The sequence below is a fragment of the Cebus imitator genome, unplaced genomic scaffold (genome assembly GCF_001604975.1).
Source record: "Cebus imitator isolate Cc_AM_T3 unplaced genomic scaffold, Cebus_imitator-1.0 Scaffold63, whole genome shotgun sequence".
Lineage (NCBI taxonomy): Eukaryota > Metazoa > Chordata > Mammalia > Primates > Cebidae > Cebus > Cebus imitator.
This window is the reverse complement of record NW_016107378.1, coordinates 4910391-4928657: the sequence shown is the minus strand read 5'-3', so window position 1 is coordinate 4928657 and position 18267 is coordinate 4910391. Positions and strand designations below refer to the sequence as shown.

The 18267-nt window shown below is 48.7% G+C and overlaps 1 protein-coding gene across 4 annotated transcripts in view; it reads left to right on the top strand.

Moving 5' to 3' along the window:
- The window catches only part of NOD2 (nucleotide binding oligomerization domain containing 2), a 39740-nt gene that overhangs the window by 9647 nt on the left and 11826 nt on the right, over positions 1 to 18267 (top strand). For 2 of the 4 annotated variants that reach the window (XM_017530129.1, XM_017530133.2), the window contains exons 3-7: positions 5356 to 5461; positions 8054 to 9869; positions 13717 to 13800; positions 14006 to 14089; positions 17013 to 17096. In XM_017530129.1, coding sequence (XP_017385618.1) covers positions 5356 to 5461; positions 8054 to 9869; positions 13717 to 13800; positions 14006 to 14089; positions 17013 to 17096 — 2174 coding nt within the window. Of the gene's footprint in view, positions 1 to 5355; positions 5462 to 7445; positions 7519 to 8053; positions 9870 to 13716; positions 13801 to 14005; positions 14090 to 17012; positions 17097 to 18267 lie in introns of those variants that run through there. The other 2 variants (XM_017530132.2, XM_017530131.1) reach the window with 2 other exon arrangements.

Below are 18267 nucleotides of genomic sequence, written 5' to 3'. Positions count from 1 at the left end.
AGTGAAACTCCGTCTCAAAAAAAAAAAAAAAAAAGAAGGTAGTTGTCATTGATTGCAGGTTAGGGACAGAAAATGCTGTGGAATGAAACAAAATACAAGTTAAAGAACCAAATTCCAAAAATACCCATTGCTACTATTGACTGAGTGCCTACTGTTTGCCAGGCCCTGTATACAGTCTATTTCCTATATTGTCTTATTTAAGCCCCACAAGGGTATAGTGTGATTACACTGTTTCTTAACAATGAAGAGACTGCCCAAATCGCCCACCTGGGAAGTGGCCCAGCTAGAATTTGAATCCAGGCCTGTTTTCCTCCAAAGCTTGTTCTATTCTCTATCTGTCATAAAATGTGGGGGCTTTGTGTGGTAAACTTGCTCAGTTGGGCATAGCAGTTGTTAGGAAACCTGAGGCTGGTAACACCAGCTGTAATACCAGCTGTCCGTCTGACTCATGCAACTGTTAAAGTTGATAGGGCTGAGGTGTCAGACTGAGCTCTGAATTTCCTGATTCCTATAACAATATTAACTTAAACATTTTCAAATTGGGAAATTCACCATGCCTACAGAAGAGTGTGTATATTTCATATGTATGGTGTAAGCTGTTCCCATCACCCAAGTTAAAAAACAGGATGTTTCTAGTACCTGGGGCCTTCTATAATTGCAGCTACCAGAGGTAAATACTGGCTTGACTTTTGCGTAAATCATTCCTTTGCCTTTCTTTAATATTTTAGTATCTTTTAAAATAAATCCCCAAACAATGTATTGTTCTATTTTGAAAAACTGAGTAGCAAGCCAAAAATAGCTGTGTAAAGAAACTATTAGGCTGGGTGGTGGCTCACACCTGTAATCCCAACACTTTGGGAGGCCGAGGGAGGTGGTTCACGAGGTCAGGAGATCGAGACCATCCTGGCTAACACAGTGAAACCTGTCTCTACTAAAAATACAAAAAATTAGCTGGGTACTGTGGCATGTGCCTGTAGTCCCAGCTACTCAGGAGGCTGAGGCAGGAGAATTGCTTGAACCCAGGAGGCAGAGGTTGCAGTGAGCTGAGATTGTACCACTGCACTACAGCCTGGGCAACAGAGAAAAAAGAAAGAAAGAAAGGTCATTATTGCCTTTTCTTAGATGAAGGTTCCCAAGGCAGGGAAGCTGAGTGGAGTCTCAGGGACTTGGTCTGGCTTTGCTTTCCCTGGGAATTTATAAGGACCCCTTCTGGGAAGTCAGTAGGCAATGACATAAGCAAGTCTGGGGAAATACAGGGCTCATTGCAACTGGAGGGTCTGGTAAGGCCGATGTGAATTAGGTGCTGGCTGTCCAGAGGAAAATGGCCAGAGGAAGCATGCTGCTTCATACAGTCCATGGTAAACTTGCCAAAGGCTATTCTAGCTCACAGGAATAGGCAGCGACTAAACACTTCCATGGAGTGAAATGAATGCCCTCAGCTGACTCAGGCAGCAGGAGTTGAGAAGAAATTATGTTAGTTCATGATGAAGACAAGTCAAATATAGATAAAGGTTAGGGTCAGGCTTGCCTGGACTTCTAGAGGATAACTGCCCTCAATATGTCTGAGTCTTGAGTCACTGCTCCATTCTGTCTGAACTATCTATCTACTTATAGTACACAGCCATCAACCTGAGATTTCCCTACATGGTCTTTCTGCATTGAGTCTCCTCTTTGGACTCTACTTTCCTGGTTTACTCTATTTTGCTAGACCATATCCTCCAGTCACTTCCTTAGAATGAATGTATGAAAGTTAAAAATTTCTGAGCTCTTACATGTCTAAAAGTTCCCCCATACTGGATTGATAGTTTTGCTGGGTATAAAATTCTGCACTGGCCATCATTTTCCTTCAGAATTTTGATTGCATTGTTCCATTATCATCTCTTTTCAATATTGCTTCTAAGAATTCCAAAACCATTTTTTTTCTTTTTGAGACAGAGTCTCACTCTGTCACCCAGGCTGGAGTGCAGTGGCGTGATCTCAGCTTACTGCAACCTCCACCTCCTGGGTTTAAGTGATTCTCCTGCCTCAGCCTCCCAAGTAGCTGGGATTACAGGGACCAGCCACCATACCTGGCTAATTTTTGTATTTTTAGTAGAGACAGGGTTTTGTCATGTTGGCCAGACTAGTCTTGAACTCCTGATCTCAGGTGATCTGCCCTCCTCGGCCTCCCAAAGTGCTGGAATTACAGGCATGAGCCACTACTCCTGGCCTCCAAAACCATTTTAAAACTTTTTCTGGAATCTTGTAAAATTTTTTTTTTTAGTCCTCAGCATTTTAAAATTTTAATGATGTGTCTTGGTGTTCTTCCATTGTGCTAGTCACCCAAGAGGTAGTTTGAATCTGGAAACTTCTCTCCTTATGTTTTGGAAATGTTCTTGATTAGTTTATAGATGATTTCTTCCTCTCCATTTTATTTCTTCTCTCTTTATGGAACTGCTATTACTTTAATGTTAGAACTCCTGGACTAATCCTTTAATTTTCTTCCATTTTCCATCTCTGTGTCTTTTTGCTTTACTTTTGTATGATAGTTGCAACTCTATCTTTAAATTCTTGAATTTTTCATTTTTGTTGTCATGCTATTAACTTGGTGGCTCTAGAGTAGTCAGAGAGCTCTTACTTAGAAGGTGAAATCTGAGCAAGAAGTATGTTTGACTGTTCTTTTTTGTAGTATCTTACTGTTGTTTTATGGATGCAACATCCTTGACTTAGGATCATAAGATCGGTGGGTTTTTTGTTTGTTTGTTTGACTGTTTTTCACCCTGTTTTTCTACAAGTTGCTTTCCCCTTTTCCCCTTGTTTGGCTTATATCCCCCATGTTAGTTGCATTCTCTGGGCTTATGATACTCTTGGTGGTTTTCTTTCTCATGATTGGCAGGTAGGACTTTAAAACTTGTTGGGCATGTGGGTGAAACTTGTCTACCGTGAATTTCACTGTAGACATTTTGGGAAATGACAGTGTTTGTATCTTTAGATCTTGCCTCCTGCGTTGATCAAGTTATCTGAATAGACCACAGACCTCTTGCCTGGGGATAAACCAGAAATCTGTTTCAGTTTGACTCAGTTCTCCTTGTTTTAGTCATTTCCTTCAGTTCCAGAGGTCCCTCATGCTGATCATTCCAGAATTCTTTACAGATTCTAGGATACACATTGCATGGTTTTCAGCTTTCTCATTTTGGGGTTAAGATTGGGATTTCAGGAGTCTCTTAAATCCATTACCATTCATTCGTTCAGCAAATTGAGTACCTGATTTGTGCCAGACACTCTTCTATGTGTTGGGGATACGTCAGTGAACAAAACAGACAAAAATCTTTGCCCTGGAAATACATACACTCCAGTCAGGGGAGAGGAACAATAAGCCAAAGGAAGGAAATTACAGAGTGTGCTAGAAGGTGGTAAGTGTTTCAGAAAGTAAGTAAAGTGGGTTCGGGAGTTGAGAGTTTGGGAAGGAGGAAGGGGATAAATGATGGCAACTTTAAATAGAGTAGTCAGAGAGCTCTTACTTAGAAGGTGAAATTCAAGTAAAAACTTAAAGGAGGACATGGAATTAGCCATGTGGACAGCTGGGGGAGGGCTTCCATGTAGAGAGGACAGCCAGAGCCAAGGCCCAGAGGCAGGAGCATACCTGGTAGTTTTAGGGAACAGGAGGCCAGGATGCTGAGTGGAGTAGGGGGGGGGGGTCAAAGGAGAACCTTGAGTCTAGGTGGTTCTAGACAGGTATTTTTGTCTGTTTTGGGCCCTGAAGGTTGCTGGCTGTTGGACTTGGGCTCTGAGAGAATAGGGATGCTGTTGGAATGTTTGTACAGGAGCGATGTGACCTGAGTTTTGTTTGTAAAGGGTTAGGCTTTGGCTGTGACATTAGGACTAGGCTCTGGGGACAGGAACAGAAGCAGGGGGACCAGTTTTGCAGCCTGTGCAGCTTTCCAGGTGAGCAGGGATTTGGCTTGGAGCAGGATGGTATACAGGAGGTGACAAGAATTGGCAGGGCTCTCTAGCTGTGTGTCTGTATGTAGACACTGACCACAGATGGCATTTGAGCACTAGAAACCTGGTGGGTCCACATGGAGTTTCCATAAGCACATAATATACACCAGGTTTCAAAGACTTAATATAAAAAAAATAAGAATGAAATCTATCTTGCTTTCTTTCTTGTCTTTTTTCTCTTTTCTCTCCTTTCCTCTCCTCTCATCTCCTCCCCTTTCCTCCCCTCTCTCTTTTTTTTTTCTTTTTTTGAGACTGAGTCTCGCTTTGTCACCCAGGCTGGAGTGCAGTGGCATGATCTTGGCTCACTGCAATCTCCACCTCCCAGGTTCAAGTGATTCGCCTGCCTTGGCCACCAAGTAGCTGGGATTACAGGCTGTGTCACCATGCCTGGCTAATTTTTGTATATTTAGTGGAGATGGAGTTTCATTATGTTGTCCATGCTGTTCTCAAACTTCTGACCTCAGCTGATCCACCTGCCTCGGCCTCCCAAAGTGCTGGGATTACAGGCATGAGCCACCATGCCCGGCCATGTCTTGCTATTTTCTACATGGATTGCATGTTGAAATGGTAATGTTTTGGCTATTGTGGGTTAAATAGAATATATGATTAAAGTTAATTTCATCTATTTCTTTTTACTTTAAAAAATGTGTCTTTTAGAGGATTTGAAATTACACATGTGGCTTGCATTTGTGCCCTGCATTTTATTTCTGTTGGACAGTGCTCTTTGGGACATGCTTTGAAGAAGGAGTCAACAGGATTTGACAGATTACAGAGGAGAGGCTTCACGGGTGACTCCAAGACTTCAGGGCTGAGCACCGGGAAGAATGGGATTAATATTAGCCAAGATGAGGAAGGCTGTAGGTTTGGCAGGTGTGTGGGTAGGTTAGGAGTTTAGTGTTGAATATGTTGGAGGTGTTTATGAAACTTTGAAGTGGAGATGGAAAATAGGCAGTTGGATGTATAAGTCCAGGCTTCAGGGGAAGAGTTCAGGCTGAGGATGAGGATGTGGGAGTCTGAGCAGAGGTTGTATTCAAATATTCAATCCATGAGACTCGATGAAATCACATCTCTTCTGGATGATTTACAGCTTGCAGAATCATTTTCTCTGTCTTTGTAGGTTTATGTCTTTATTTTGTTTCATCTATTTTTCAGTTATTCACTATTTTAGTGAGTTTTGAGTAGGAGCCAGATTGGATGCATGTGTTCAGTTCACCATCTAACACTGTATTAACTACTTTAAACTCATGTGGTTGTCCGATTATTTTTCTGATCTTTTATTCTGGATAGAAGAAGATGCCTATGAAGTTGTAGTAATCAGTAAACCTTCCCACATCAGCCTTTCTGGAAAAATAATGTCTTCTGCGTTCCCCATAGGCAAGAAGGCTGCTCGATCTTGCCACAGTGAAGGCGAATGGATTGGCTGCCTTCCTTCTACAGCATGTTCAAGAATTACCAGTCCCGTTGACTCTGCCTTTGGAAGGTAGGTGTATGTACTCAGTTAATCAGAAAGGGAAGGCAAGTCAGTACAGATCCAGTGTGATCCAGCAGAACACACCTCGGTTAGCGTCCCATATGCTGGCAGTGCAGCCTCCCTGTGACTCAGTTTCCTCATGTTAAGGATAGCACCACCCCCTATCTCATTGGGTTTTTAGGAGGATTAAAAGGACAAAAGTATATAATGTTAGCTATTAGCTTTCATTATCTCCCACACAATGTAATGGTAATTAGAGCTACCATATATTCAGGACTAATTAAAGGTGCTACTTAACTATCCAAACTCTCATTATCTGTACCAAAAAAATATGGACATATGTTTGGAGTTAGGGCTGGTATCTCTTGATCTCTGAAATTTAGCAGCTCACAATTGGAAACTGAAGAACCAAGTGGATCTAGAGACTGTGGTATCCCTCAGTGCCCAGGGTCACCACCCAAACTCACAACAGGTGGGGCTTGAACAGCACCATTTAACCATGCCAGGCATCCTGCCAGGTGCCTTATGGACAATGTCTACCCTTTGCAACAACCCTGAGAAGTAGGTCGTGTTTTTTTCCACCATATAGATGTGGAAACTGGGCAGAGAGGTTAAGTGACAAGGGAGGGGGAGATGGGTCTGATTGTAAACTGTCCCCACCTGTACTTTCTCTTTTCTTGGGAGAAGAAATGTCAGCTGTAAAGAGAGAGTGCAAGCCTGGCACTCTTTAGGGCTTATTCCTACACCGCTGTACAGAAAGCTCATTGGCACCGAAGCCCCCTGAGCTGTGCGTGGCTCTGGCAGATGGGTCTATCACCCTGGGCCCTGGCCTCTGGGCAGTGAGCAAGCCTGTGGAAGGGGTGACTGGAAGCCTGTGCCTGGCACTCAGTTGTGCACCATCTCATCAAAGAATGGGATGTAGACATCAGTCCACCACACAGGGGTGCACAGCATGGAGCGCGGGGCCTGGTTCAGCCCCTGGTTGAGGTTAGCTGTTGATATCATCAAGTACAACTGGTCACTGTAAGACCAGGCCAGGGTGCAAGATTCCCCACATTTCTAAAGGTGACAACTGATGTGTTTATTTCTCTATAAAATGACATTTTTTTTTTCCTGGAGAATTTTAGTATCATTGGTGATGGCTGGAAAGCCTGCATTGGAAATCAGGTCAGAAGAGGAAGATATATATCTGATATGTATTGGAGAGGAAGATATCTATCTTATGGTCTAAGTTCAGTGATCCTGGTATATTCAGAGGGCAGAGAACTCAGCAATAATCATCAACTCTGGGAACAACAGAGGTGACATAAACACAGCGTGTCCCCTCTGTGTGACCACAGATAACCATCAATGAACTCAGAGCTCTCTGAAAATTGCTTGTTAGTTTTGGGGTTGAAAATAAGTGGGCGAGTGTTTGGTTGGGAGCAGTGAGGCTGTGATGGCCGAGGACCGTTCCACCAACCTGGGACTAAACCAGTACTTCCCCATTTCCCCTGAAAGGGGAACTAAACCCTGACACAGGAAATGGTTTGCTTGCATTGCTGTCAGGATGAAAAAGGAAGAGCAGTAGCCTTTTAAACACACCCAGTGCATGAAGTCTCCCAGCATGGGGTGCATGGGGAGGATGGGGAAGTGGAGGCAGGATCACAGACTTTCATTTGAGTGCTCGGCTGGGGTGCCCTGGTGGCCCTGAGGCCCTCCATTGCTAGGAAGATCCAGATCACTCAGGATCATCTCCCCATCTCGAAGTTTAGCTTCATCACATCAGCAGAGTTCCTTTTGCCATGTAAGGTAACATATTCACAGGTTCCGAGGCTCAGGACATGGACATCTTTGGGGGGTCTATTGTTGTGCCTACTATATCCATTAATAATGCTGATAATAAACACTGTGTGTTGGGAGTTTGCCATATCAAATATTCTTCTAAACTCTATTTTATCTCACTGCCTCCTGAAACAATCCTTCCAGGTATATATTGTCCCCATTTTTACAGATGAGAGAACTGAGGCCTGGAAAGGCTAAATGGCTTGCTCAAGTGAATGGCAGACCCAGGTTTTCAAACTCAGGTGTGTCTGACTTCAGAGACTGGGCTCCTGGGCCCTTCAGTCTATTGTTTCTCTTTAGAGAAAGACAACTGAGGCTGAGTGGTGAAGGGATTTATCTAAAGCCACTGGCCACTATGGCAGGACAGATATCAGAATACAGGTCTTCTGATCCCAGCCGAGAGCCTCTTCTCATCATCTACAACTCCTCCTGGTGTCCGTAATGATAACGGCAGTCACTGATGTCTTTCGAGCACTTACTTTGTGTTGGGCACTGTGCTAAGCGTTTGACATCCGTTATCTTAGTTGATCTGCGTAAAAACTCTGTAAGGTAGTGACCAACATTTCTCCCACCTTACAGAGGTGGAAACTGAGGGTTAGGAAGTTTCTTTGACGGTCCTCAAAGTCCACAGCTTGTGAATGGAGGAGCCAGGATGGGCGCCTGCTGGCTCGCCTGTCCCCTCAGTTATGTCACCTTTCCCTGCAGCAGCCCCCTGTCTGGTTAGGTCCTATCTTCACCATGGTGCCCCCTTCATCTGCCTCCTCTTCTGCCTTCCAGCTTCCACATGCAAGAAGTACATGGCCAAGCTGAGGACCACAGTGTCTGCTCAGTCTCGCTTCCTCAGTACCTATGACGGGGCAGAGACGCTCTGCCTGGAGGACATATACACAGAGAATGTCCTGGAGGTCTGGGCGGATGTGGGCATGGCTGGACCCCCGCAGAAGAGCCCGGCCACCCTGGGGCTGGAGGAGCTCTTCAGCACCCCTGGCCACCTCAATGATGATGCGGACACTGTGCTGGTGGTGGGCGAGGCGGGCAGCGGCAAGAGCACACTCCTGCAATGGCTGCACTTGCTGTGGGCTGCAGGGCGAGACTTCCAGGAATTTCTCTTTGTCTTCCCATTCAGCTGCCGGCAGCTGCAGTGCGTGGTCAAACCACTCTCTGTGCGGATGCTACTCTTTGAGCACTGCTGTTGGCCTGACGTTGATCAACAGGACATCTTCCAGTTCCTCCTTGACCACCCTGACCGTGTCCTGCTAACCTTTGATGGCTTTGACGAGTTCAAGTTCAGGTTCACGGACCGCGAACGTCACTGCTCCCCAACAGACCCCACCTCTGTCCAGACCCTGCTCTTTAACCTTCTGCAGGGCAACCTGCTGAAGAATGCCCGCAAGGTGGTGACCAGCCGTCCTGCTGCCGTGTCAGCATTCCTCAGGAAGTACATCCGCACCGAGTTCATCCTCAAGGGCTTCTCTGAAGAGGGCATCGAGCTGTACTTGAAGAAGCGCCATCGTGAGCCTGGAGTGGCGAACCGCCTCATCCGCCTGCTCCAAGCGACCTCAGCCCTGCGTGGTTTGTGCCACCTTCCCGTGTTCTCATGGATGGTGTCCAAATGCCACCAGGAACTATTGCTGCAGGAGGGCGGGTCCCCGAAGACCACTACAGATATGTACCTGCTGATCCTACAGCATTTTCTGCTGCATGCTGTCCCCCCAGACTCAGCCTGCCAGGGTCTGGGACCCAGTCTCCTTCTGGGCCGCCTCCCCACCCTCCTGCGCCTTGGCAGACTTGCTCTCTGGGGCCTGGGCATGTGCTGCTATGTGTTCTCAGTCCAGCAGCTCCAGGCAGCACAGGTCAGCCCTGATGACATTTCTCTTGGCTTCTTGGTGCGTGCCAAAGGTGTCATGCCAGAGAGTATGGCGCCCCTGGAATTCCTGCACATCACTTTCCAGTGCTTCTTTGCTGCGTTCTACCTGGTACTCAGTGCTGACGTGCCGCCAGCCTTGCTCAGACACCTCTTCAATTGTGGCAGGCCAGGCAACTCGCCGATGGACAGGCTCCTGCCCATGCTGTGCATCCAGGGGCCACGGAGGAAGGACGGCAGCGTGGCAGCTTTGCTGCAGAAGACTGAGCCGCACAACCTTCAGATCACGGCAGCCTTCCTGGCAGGGCTGTTGTCCTGGGAACACCGTGGCTTGCTGGCTGAGTGCCAGGCATCTGAGAAGGCCCTGCTCCAGCGCCAGGCCTGTGCCCGCTGGTGTCTGGCCCGCAGCCTCCACAAGCACTTCCACTCCATCCCGCCAGCCGCGCCGGGTGAGGCCAAGAGCATGCACGCCATGCCCAGGTTCCTCTGGCTCATCAGGAGCCTGTACGAGATGCAGGACGAGCGGCTGGCACGGAAGGCTGTACGTGGCCTGAATGTTGGGCACCTCAAGTTGACATTTTGCAGCGTGGGCCCCACTGAGTGTGCTGCCCTGGCCTTCGTGCTGCGGCACCTCCGGCGGCCCGTGGCCCTACAGCTGGACTACAACTCTGTGGGTGACATTGGCGTGGAGCAGCTGCTGCCTTGCCTTGGTGTCTGCAAGGCTCTGTAGTGAGTGTTGCTGGGCATTGCTGTTCGGGCAAGGGGGAGCACCATCAAGGTTAATCATGGGAGCCCCGAGCTGGGATCCAGAAATCTGGGCCCAGCTTTACCTCTTTCACCCTTCTTTGCAACCCTTCCCAGATCCCTTCCCTTCTGGGTCTTAATTTCAATATGTGACAATGACAGCCATACTTTACTGACTGGCATATGTGCTGGGTCTGGTGCTACGCTTTCCAGAATGACCTCATCTAACCTTTACAACCACCTTGGGCTGTAGGCAGGAATGTTATTATCTCCATTATCCTTGACTTGAAGCTCAGAGAAGTGAAGTAACTTGTCCAGGGTCACACAAGAAATGGCAGAGCTGGGTTTCACAAATCACATCTTTCTGATTATAGGTTTCCTGTCCCGCCACCAGTCTGTGGATACACTTCAGGGGCTCCCTGAAAGCCTTGAGGTCATATGCAGAAAGTTTTGTGTAATATGTGTCGGTATCAGGAACGACACCAAATCAGAGGTGACTTGTGCCCCATCAGAGACTTTAACATTCCAGCCAGATGGGAATTTCAGGACCCAAGAGATGGATAGGGGCTGCAGGGTTTCAACCACTCTTGGACTCCTTAGGTAGCACAGTGCCCAAGCAGGATTTCAGCACTACCTGTATTGCTTAGGGCCCCAGCCAAAGATGTCAGGTTTTGCCCTTTGGAGAATCTGTGCTCCTGAACTCAGGGGTCTCTTTGTACATCTTAGGCCTGGGGATTGGACTCCCACGATTCCCCAACAAACTTCCAGCTTTGAAAGGGGAGGCCTTGCTTCTATGTAGAACCTATGAGAAAGCAGAAGTTCTAGATAGAAATTAAGATCTATTCCCAGCTTCCTGGGGCTTTAGGCTACCGCCCCGCCATGACCTTAATTGACCCTCAGCAAGGGACGACCCTCTTCTTGAGAGTATTAGGATGGTATACATCTTCTCTGAGGCAAAGCAATGAAATTTATTTTCCTCCATGGACCAAACACATGGATATCCACTAGAAACTGTGCAGTGATTTTTGTTAACCCTGACATAGGGATGTTGGTCATAAGGTTATAGCAAAATAACAACATAATACATAACGTATATAGCAAATATATATATGTATTCTATGCAATGAATATAAATACGATTATACCCATCATGGTCTTGGAGGAAACAGTTGACACACTTCAAATGGGTGATTCGAGGAGAGTTTAATAAAGAGATTGTTTACAAGCCATGGGCAGGCGTTAGGAAGAGCAAGAGGGTTGGTGCAGGGGCCTGGGATTAGTAACAGCCGGGAGAGGGTAGACCTGAAGGGGCAACGGGAGGGAGGCTAATGAGCTGGGGGGAAGGTATGAAGAGGGCTGCCTGAGATTCTGCAACGTGGAAGAATACAGCTGGCCCCTAACTCCCTTCCTCGATCCTTGCTTCTGGCCAGCGTCTTCCACTGGCTGGACCCATTAGGGAGGCCAAGCGGGCTGCTTGCTGGAGTAGTCCTCAGCCATCAGCCTCCCATGAGCCAGAGACGGGTAGAGAAGTGAGAGAGTGGATGTGGCCAGGCAAATGGAAGACAGCCAGCACCAAACTCTATTTCCCTAGGAGGGAGGATCATGATACTTGAGTGGGAATTTGGAAACCTATCTGTTGGAGCAATTTTCCTGATAGAAATAAGAATGTGCATTTTCCTGGGTAGTAGACTCATAGTTTTTACCCCAAGACGCCAGGCACTCCTGGCCTGTGTGATCCTCATAGGCCAGTGCATCCCTGGACTTCTGGAATGGATCTTCTGTTCTTGGTTAGGGATGTCCATTCCCAGGATGTGCAGAAGGGCTCCGGGAAACCTGTGGGTCTGTCTCTATTTTCAGAGAATGGTGAGGATGGCCTGGTTCTACCTCATGGTGCTCAGTCTGTGGTGTGTAAAGGCACTTGTGGAAGTGCAGATTCCTGGGCCTGCCCCTAGTGATTCCCATTCAGTAGGTTTGGGGTGGTTCCCAGAGCATCTATATTTTTAAGAAACAACCCTGGTGATTCTGATACAAGTGGTCTCACCCTGGGAGAACTGGTCAGCAGCAACCAGCTTGGTTTTCCATTAGCAATTACTGTCCTTGAGCAAGCTCTGCTCCTCACCCTACACACACTACAACTGCCAAGGCCGTAGGGGAGGGGAAGAAGCCATGAGGTTGCTGTGAGTGCACTGTGTGTGTGTGTGTGTGTGTGTGTGTGTGTGTGTGTGTGAGAGAGAGAGAGAGAGAGGAAGGGAGGAAGGGGGAGGGCTCTCCCACAGTGCCAACCTGTCTTTCTCCCACTTGAAGTGTTTCCATGCCAACCGAGATCCTCAGCCTCTAGGAAACCCCATATACACAGTGCCCCTGTATAGGTTTCTTTAGATTCTGGCTCTCTCTGACTCCAGAGTGATGGGTTTCAAAGTTTTTTGGCTGTGACCCACAATGACTGAGAGAGAGATAGAGAGACAGAGAGAGAGCGCCCCCACCACCATGTAAACGTTAAACCAAAGCTTCATGAAATGACTTTGCTCTGTGAACTCTGATGCCCTGTGCTCTCTTCTGTTCTGTTCAATCTGTATTTTAGAAATGCTTCTCAGGACCTCAAAACGGTTTGCATGTCCCACAACCTGCAGTCTAAAAAATCACTGCTCTAGAGAAGTGGCCGTAAGAGGCCCTAAGGGGGAAGCTGCACCATGTCAGGGATAGGAGTGGGGCTTGGAGCCAAGTTGCCTGGGCTCAAAGCCTTTATGTGCTGTGCTTCCTTGGCAAAGTCACTTCACTTGTCTGTGCCTCAGTTTCTTTCTCACAAATGCACAAAATAATGGTACCCACTTCACTGGCTTGTCGTGAGGATTAAATTGGGCAGTGCTAAGGATAGGGACCAGGGCTAGCGATCACGATTCTAGGTTACTTTTACCATGTACCAGGTGCTCACAAGGCTTTATATACACAGCCTGGTGAGGCTGATAATACCATTACCACAGATGAAGACACCAACAGATAACTAGGAAGTGGCTGAGCAGGGTCACAATATCCAGCTGAGGCACTCCAGAGCCTGAGCTGTTAATCATTCAGTCAGGGCCTCCCAGGTTTGCCTGAAGGTAAAGAATCACGTGCACAGTTGTTAAAATATACAGATCCCTGGGCCCCACCACACACATACTGGATCACCAGCTCTGAGAGAATCTGTATTTTAGGGAAGCTTTCAGATGAACTTGTGATCAGGTGAGTTTTGGGAATGGTGCCCCAAGAGGAGTGGCAGGCCAGGCTTGCTGGGCAGGGACTGGCCTGCGGGAGTGGTATCACTGGGGTTAAGGACTGGGCACTAGCCACAGCCTGCCTGCCTGTTTCCAAGATTTGTGGCCAGTCTCATCCAGCTGGTCTACCGTCTGCTGGCTTAGATGATGGTAAATTTTTCCAGGGGTAGCCTGTCTAGCTCAGGCTGTACCTTTCCTATATATCAGCTCCTTTCCACCATCGTCCCCTTTGTGAGGCTGCTGTGATTATCATGTTCCTTTTGCAGAGATGGAAACATTGCTTCCAATTAGCTCTGTGATTTCCTTAGGATTCCAGGGTTCTTTAGTGGTGGATCTGGGCCCTACGTCCTGGACTGTCTCTGTCATAGTGCACCATACCATGTCACCCACCCTGCCAGGGACCTTGGGGTCTCCACTTTTTTGGGGTGCTCCATTTTTGCAGGGTTTCCTGGAAGCACAGATGCTGGCACTTCAGGGATGAATGAAAGTCTTTTTTGTAGATTTTTTATAGATTTGTAGATTTTTTTTTCTTGTCTTTCCAGCTCCGTTTTCAAATGTATTTGTCTTGTCTCTTTTAGTTTACGTGATAACAATATCTCAGACCGAGGCATCTGCAAGCTCATTGAACATGCTCTTCACTGCGAGCCATTGCAGAAGTTAGCGTAAGTCAACCTGGGCTGCGGACACTGGGCCCCAAGTCCCTTGGTCTCACCCCAGGTCATGCAGCCTGGGTAGCTGTGAGTGATGGGCTGGGGCAGGGGCTGTTTGCATGATGGGGTTGCAGGTAATTCCTGCTCAGAGGGGAAGGGCAACCCTGGGGTTGGGTGCTCCCTGTCCAATGTGCTTTGCTTCTGTGTCTCTGAACAGTCTGTTCAACAACAAATTGACTGATGGCTGTGCACACTCCATGGCTAAGCTCCTTGCATGCAAGCAGAACTTCTTGGCATTGAGGTGAGCCCAAGTTTTCCTTATTCCCTGGAAACTCTTTTTTGCCCCACAGCTGAGTCAGTCTGGTCTGGTCTTGGGCTGGCGCTGCCCACACTGGCTGCTGACCTCCTTACTGAATGTAGGGGCAGTGTGTCATTTTGAGCAGGGGTTCTCTCTAATGCCATCATCTCCCCTGTAAACTCTGGACTAGCCCTGATGAGGGCTTCCTGTCTTTTGACCTTTAACCCATAGGGCAAAAATGGTTTTCTAGTCCCCTTTCCTTTTCTGTGTCTAAGAGTGTCACAGCTCTCTGGGGTGACTGAGTTCCATAATGCATGTTCAGCTTGTCTCACTGGGGAAGGCATACACAGTTACTTGCCACCCCAGCTGTGGCAGCACTCCCAGAAGGTCCTTTCCCCATTCAGAGCATGCAAGGTTTGCAGTGTCATCTGGGTCTGCATTTCTGCTGCTCCAGTGTCTCCCAGTTTCAACTGGAGTCTCTCTCTCCTACCTGGTACTGTTAAATTGCCCCTCTAGCTGGCCCCTGGGTTGGCCTGGCTCTCTCTCTCTCTCTCTCTCTCTCTCTCTCTCTCTTTCCTGGATATTCTTGCCTCCTGTGATTTGCGAGGTAGTAAAAGAAGACAAGTTAAAAATTGCTTCCCTCTATTCTTTTACCTCGTGGGCTGGATTTGTGGATGGAAGCTGCCATCTTAAAATGGCTGGCCACATAGCTCAGTCTCGGCAAGGGCTACTGAGATCAGGACCACAGGTGCCAATCTGTATATTTGTACAAAGGACTCTGTCAGACTCACAAGCCTGGAATAGGCTGTGGCCAGATGTGGCTGACCCGTCCCGAGAAGGGTGCTAGTTTCACAAATGGAGGCTGTTTGTGGCCAACACAGTAGTCCTCTGTTATGTGCAGGAGAGACATTCTAAGGCCCCAGTGGATGCCTGAAACCAAGGAGAGGACCAAGCCCTACACATACCATGCTTTTTCCTATACGTACACACCTGCGATAAAGTGTCATTTACAAATTAGACACTGTAAGAAAGTAACAGCAACTCATAATAGAACAGTTATAGCAATATACTATAATAAAAACTATGTGAATGTGGTCTCTCTCCGTCTCTCTCAAAATACCTTCTTGTACTCTACTCACCCTTCTTCTTCTTGGGAAGATGTGGGAGGTAAAGTGCCTGTGTGACGGAAGGAAATGAGGTGGGTGGCGCGGCACTGCGAACTTGCGCTGGGCTGCTGTTGACCTGACCACACGTCAGGAGGAGAATCATCTGCTCCCGGAGATCCTGAATCTTTGAGCCCTGTGAGGTCAGTGGTTGGCCATCAGGAGCAGATAATGTTGACTACTTAGTGGGAGCATACAGGGTGTGGATACGCTGGACAGGGGGCTGATTCACGTCCTGAGCGGGATGGAGCTGGATGGTGCGTCATCAGAATAGCATGCAATTTAAAATGTATGAATTGTTTATCCCTAGAATTTTCCATATAATATTTTTGGAATGCAGTTGATTTCAGATAACTGAAACCATAGAAGATGAAGCTGCGGATAAGCAGGGGGCGGGGGACTACCGTATATCATTGTAATTCAGAGCACGAGCTCTGGAGTCAGACTGCCTGAGGTTTCAACCCTCGTTAGCTGCATGACCTCAGGTCAGCCCAATGTCTGTGTGCCTCCGTTTCCTCTTCTGTAGAATGGGGGTAATAACCATGGCTACCTCGCTGGCTGTAGTGATGAGCAAGAGAGTTAATCCACATGAAGGACTGCACCGTCTGGCAGGGGCTTTATATAGTAAACGAGTGGCTGCAAGATGCTGGGTAAATCACACAAGCACTCAGCTTGTTTCTCCTTATGTGAGTCCAGTCCTCCAAGCAGGGATCTGATGTGCCACACATTTATCGGGGAAAATTCCTATGAGGGGAAGTGGAGAAGGGAGCTGGGGGAGCCTGGGGGGTGTGTCCCTGAGTGAAGGAGAGAGGGAACGAAGGAAGGTTAAGACGGGGAACCTTGGACTTCAGGGCAGTCCTAAGACATTTAGGCAAGGTTGATGAAGAGTTCTTGAGCCAAGTACACCTGGCGGGGGAGCCTGGTGTCTCAGGCAGGGGCTGGCAAGCAGCCTTGGTGCCACACCAGGACATTAGATATTGGAGCACAGCAGCTGAGGCCCTTGGCTACCTTCAGGGAGCTGAGGCTGGAGACCTGAAAGGCGAGTTCTCCTACCTGCCACACCCTTCTCCAAGGGTGCAATAATACCAGCCGCATAGGATTGTTGTGAGCTGAGTGGCTTGAAGTTCCTTGAAAGGATGAAAGCCTATTGTTACCCCAGGAAGCCTGGGGTTCAGGTGAGCTCTGGGGCTTCTCTGAAGCATTTCGAGGTGTCTGGATTTGCTTGTAGCAGGAGGCTTCCTTGCTGCAATCTTCCCTGACCCCTAGCCTTGGCCTTCCCTCCCCCCTTCCCTCCTGGAAGGCTCAGTGGGCTCCCCTCCTCTCCCCCAGCCACGTGGACCTGCCCAAGCCTCTTGTTCAACAGGTAAAACCTACGTGAAGCAACAGCAGATCTGGGAAGGCTGCAGAGGGCACAGTGGGGTCTGGATCAAGAGTGGCTGAGACCGCAGGGAAAGGTGTGAAAGCTGAGTCACCCTTGCTGTCCTGGGGAAACCACCTCCCAGGACAACTCCCTACTGTGGCTCCTGCCCGGAGCTGTCATGCTGCTGTGCAAAATGGTGTGCTTCCATCACTTTCCCTTTGCTGGGGGAAAACGCAGTCATGGGAGCCACTGAGTAAACTGGACTGAGCAGCGAGGGCACCTGCTATGGCTGCTGCCTCTTGGGCAGGTCCTCAAAGCTTTCTTTCTGCCAGGACGCAGACGGCCAGCCCTCCTCATCTGGTTGCCGCTGTGTTCCCCCAGCCTCCTCTGTCTTCCCTTCCAGGCTGGGGAATAACCACATCACCGCTGCGGGAGCCCAAGTGCTGGCCGAGGGGCTCCGAGGCAACACCTCCTTGCAGTTCCTGGGGTAGGTTGGATTCCAGGAAGAGGGACCTGCATGGAGGGGCTTGGGACTTTTGAGGATTTAGGGGCAGGTGAAACTCTTCAGCCAGGAGGCCTGGGGGCAGTACAGCTCCAGTTGAAGGATGAGCCAGGGAGAGAGTGGGCGGCTCTTGACTGCTGTCTTGACATTTGCTGTATGCGTGACAAACAGGATGTTTGGGATGTTGGGGTTGGGGGAGGGCATTGCCCATGAGCTGGTGACAGGAAGCCCTCTGGTCCTCAGGGTGTGCTAGGGCTGTACATTGGCTGCATATTAAAACCACTTGGGAGCTTCTAAACACTATTGCCAGGCGCCCTCCCCCCCCACCCCAGACTGATGAAATGCAAATATCTAGGTGCAGGGCCCAGGTATCAGGAGTTTTAAAGAGCTTCCCAGGGGATGTGCCGCCATGAGTGAGGACCCCTGACCTAAGAAAGAGAAGGAAATGGGGAAGAATAGGAAGGCACCCAGGATGGGAGGGGCTGTGCTAGGTCGCTCAGAGCTCTTGCTCCCTGTAGGACCATGCTAGGGCCTACCAGGGAGGGGAGTACCCCAGACGGTAGCCCCAGGGCAGGCTTCCTCTCTTTGCTAGGCACCCAGGCTTGCACCCATGCTGTTCCCAGCAGCCGCTCTCCTATCCTGTCCTGCCCTACAGTAAACTGGGGTCCATTTGACAAGAACTGAGGGCTTGAGAACCTGGGCCTGTAGGAAGAGAGAATAACCTTAGGGCTTAGGTGTTCCAGCCCATTTCACAGGGAGGCAAGTTGCTGCCAAGTTGTGTTTTTTTGTTTTTGTTTTTGTTTTGAGACAGAATCTCACTCTGTCACCCAGGCTGGAGTGCAATGGCGCGATCTTGGCTCACTGCAACCTCTACCTCCATGGTTCAAGCAATTCTCCTGCCTCAGCTTCCCAAGTAGCTGGGATTACAGGCACCCACCACCATGCCCAACTGATTTTTGTATGTTTTAGTAGAGACAGGTTTTCGCCATGTTGGCCAGGTTGGTCTTGAAATTCCGACCTCAGGTGATCCGCCAGCCTTGGCCTCCCAAAGTGCTGGGTTTACAGGCATGAGCCACGGTGCCCGGCCCCCAAGCTCAGTTTGAGCCACGAATGGAACTTTGTGGCTCTAGACATCAGCGTCTTTTTCACACTGCAT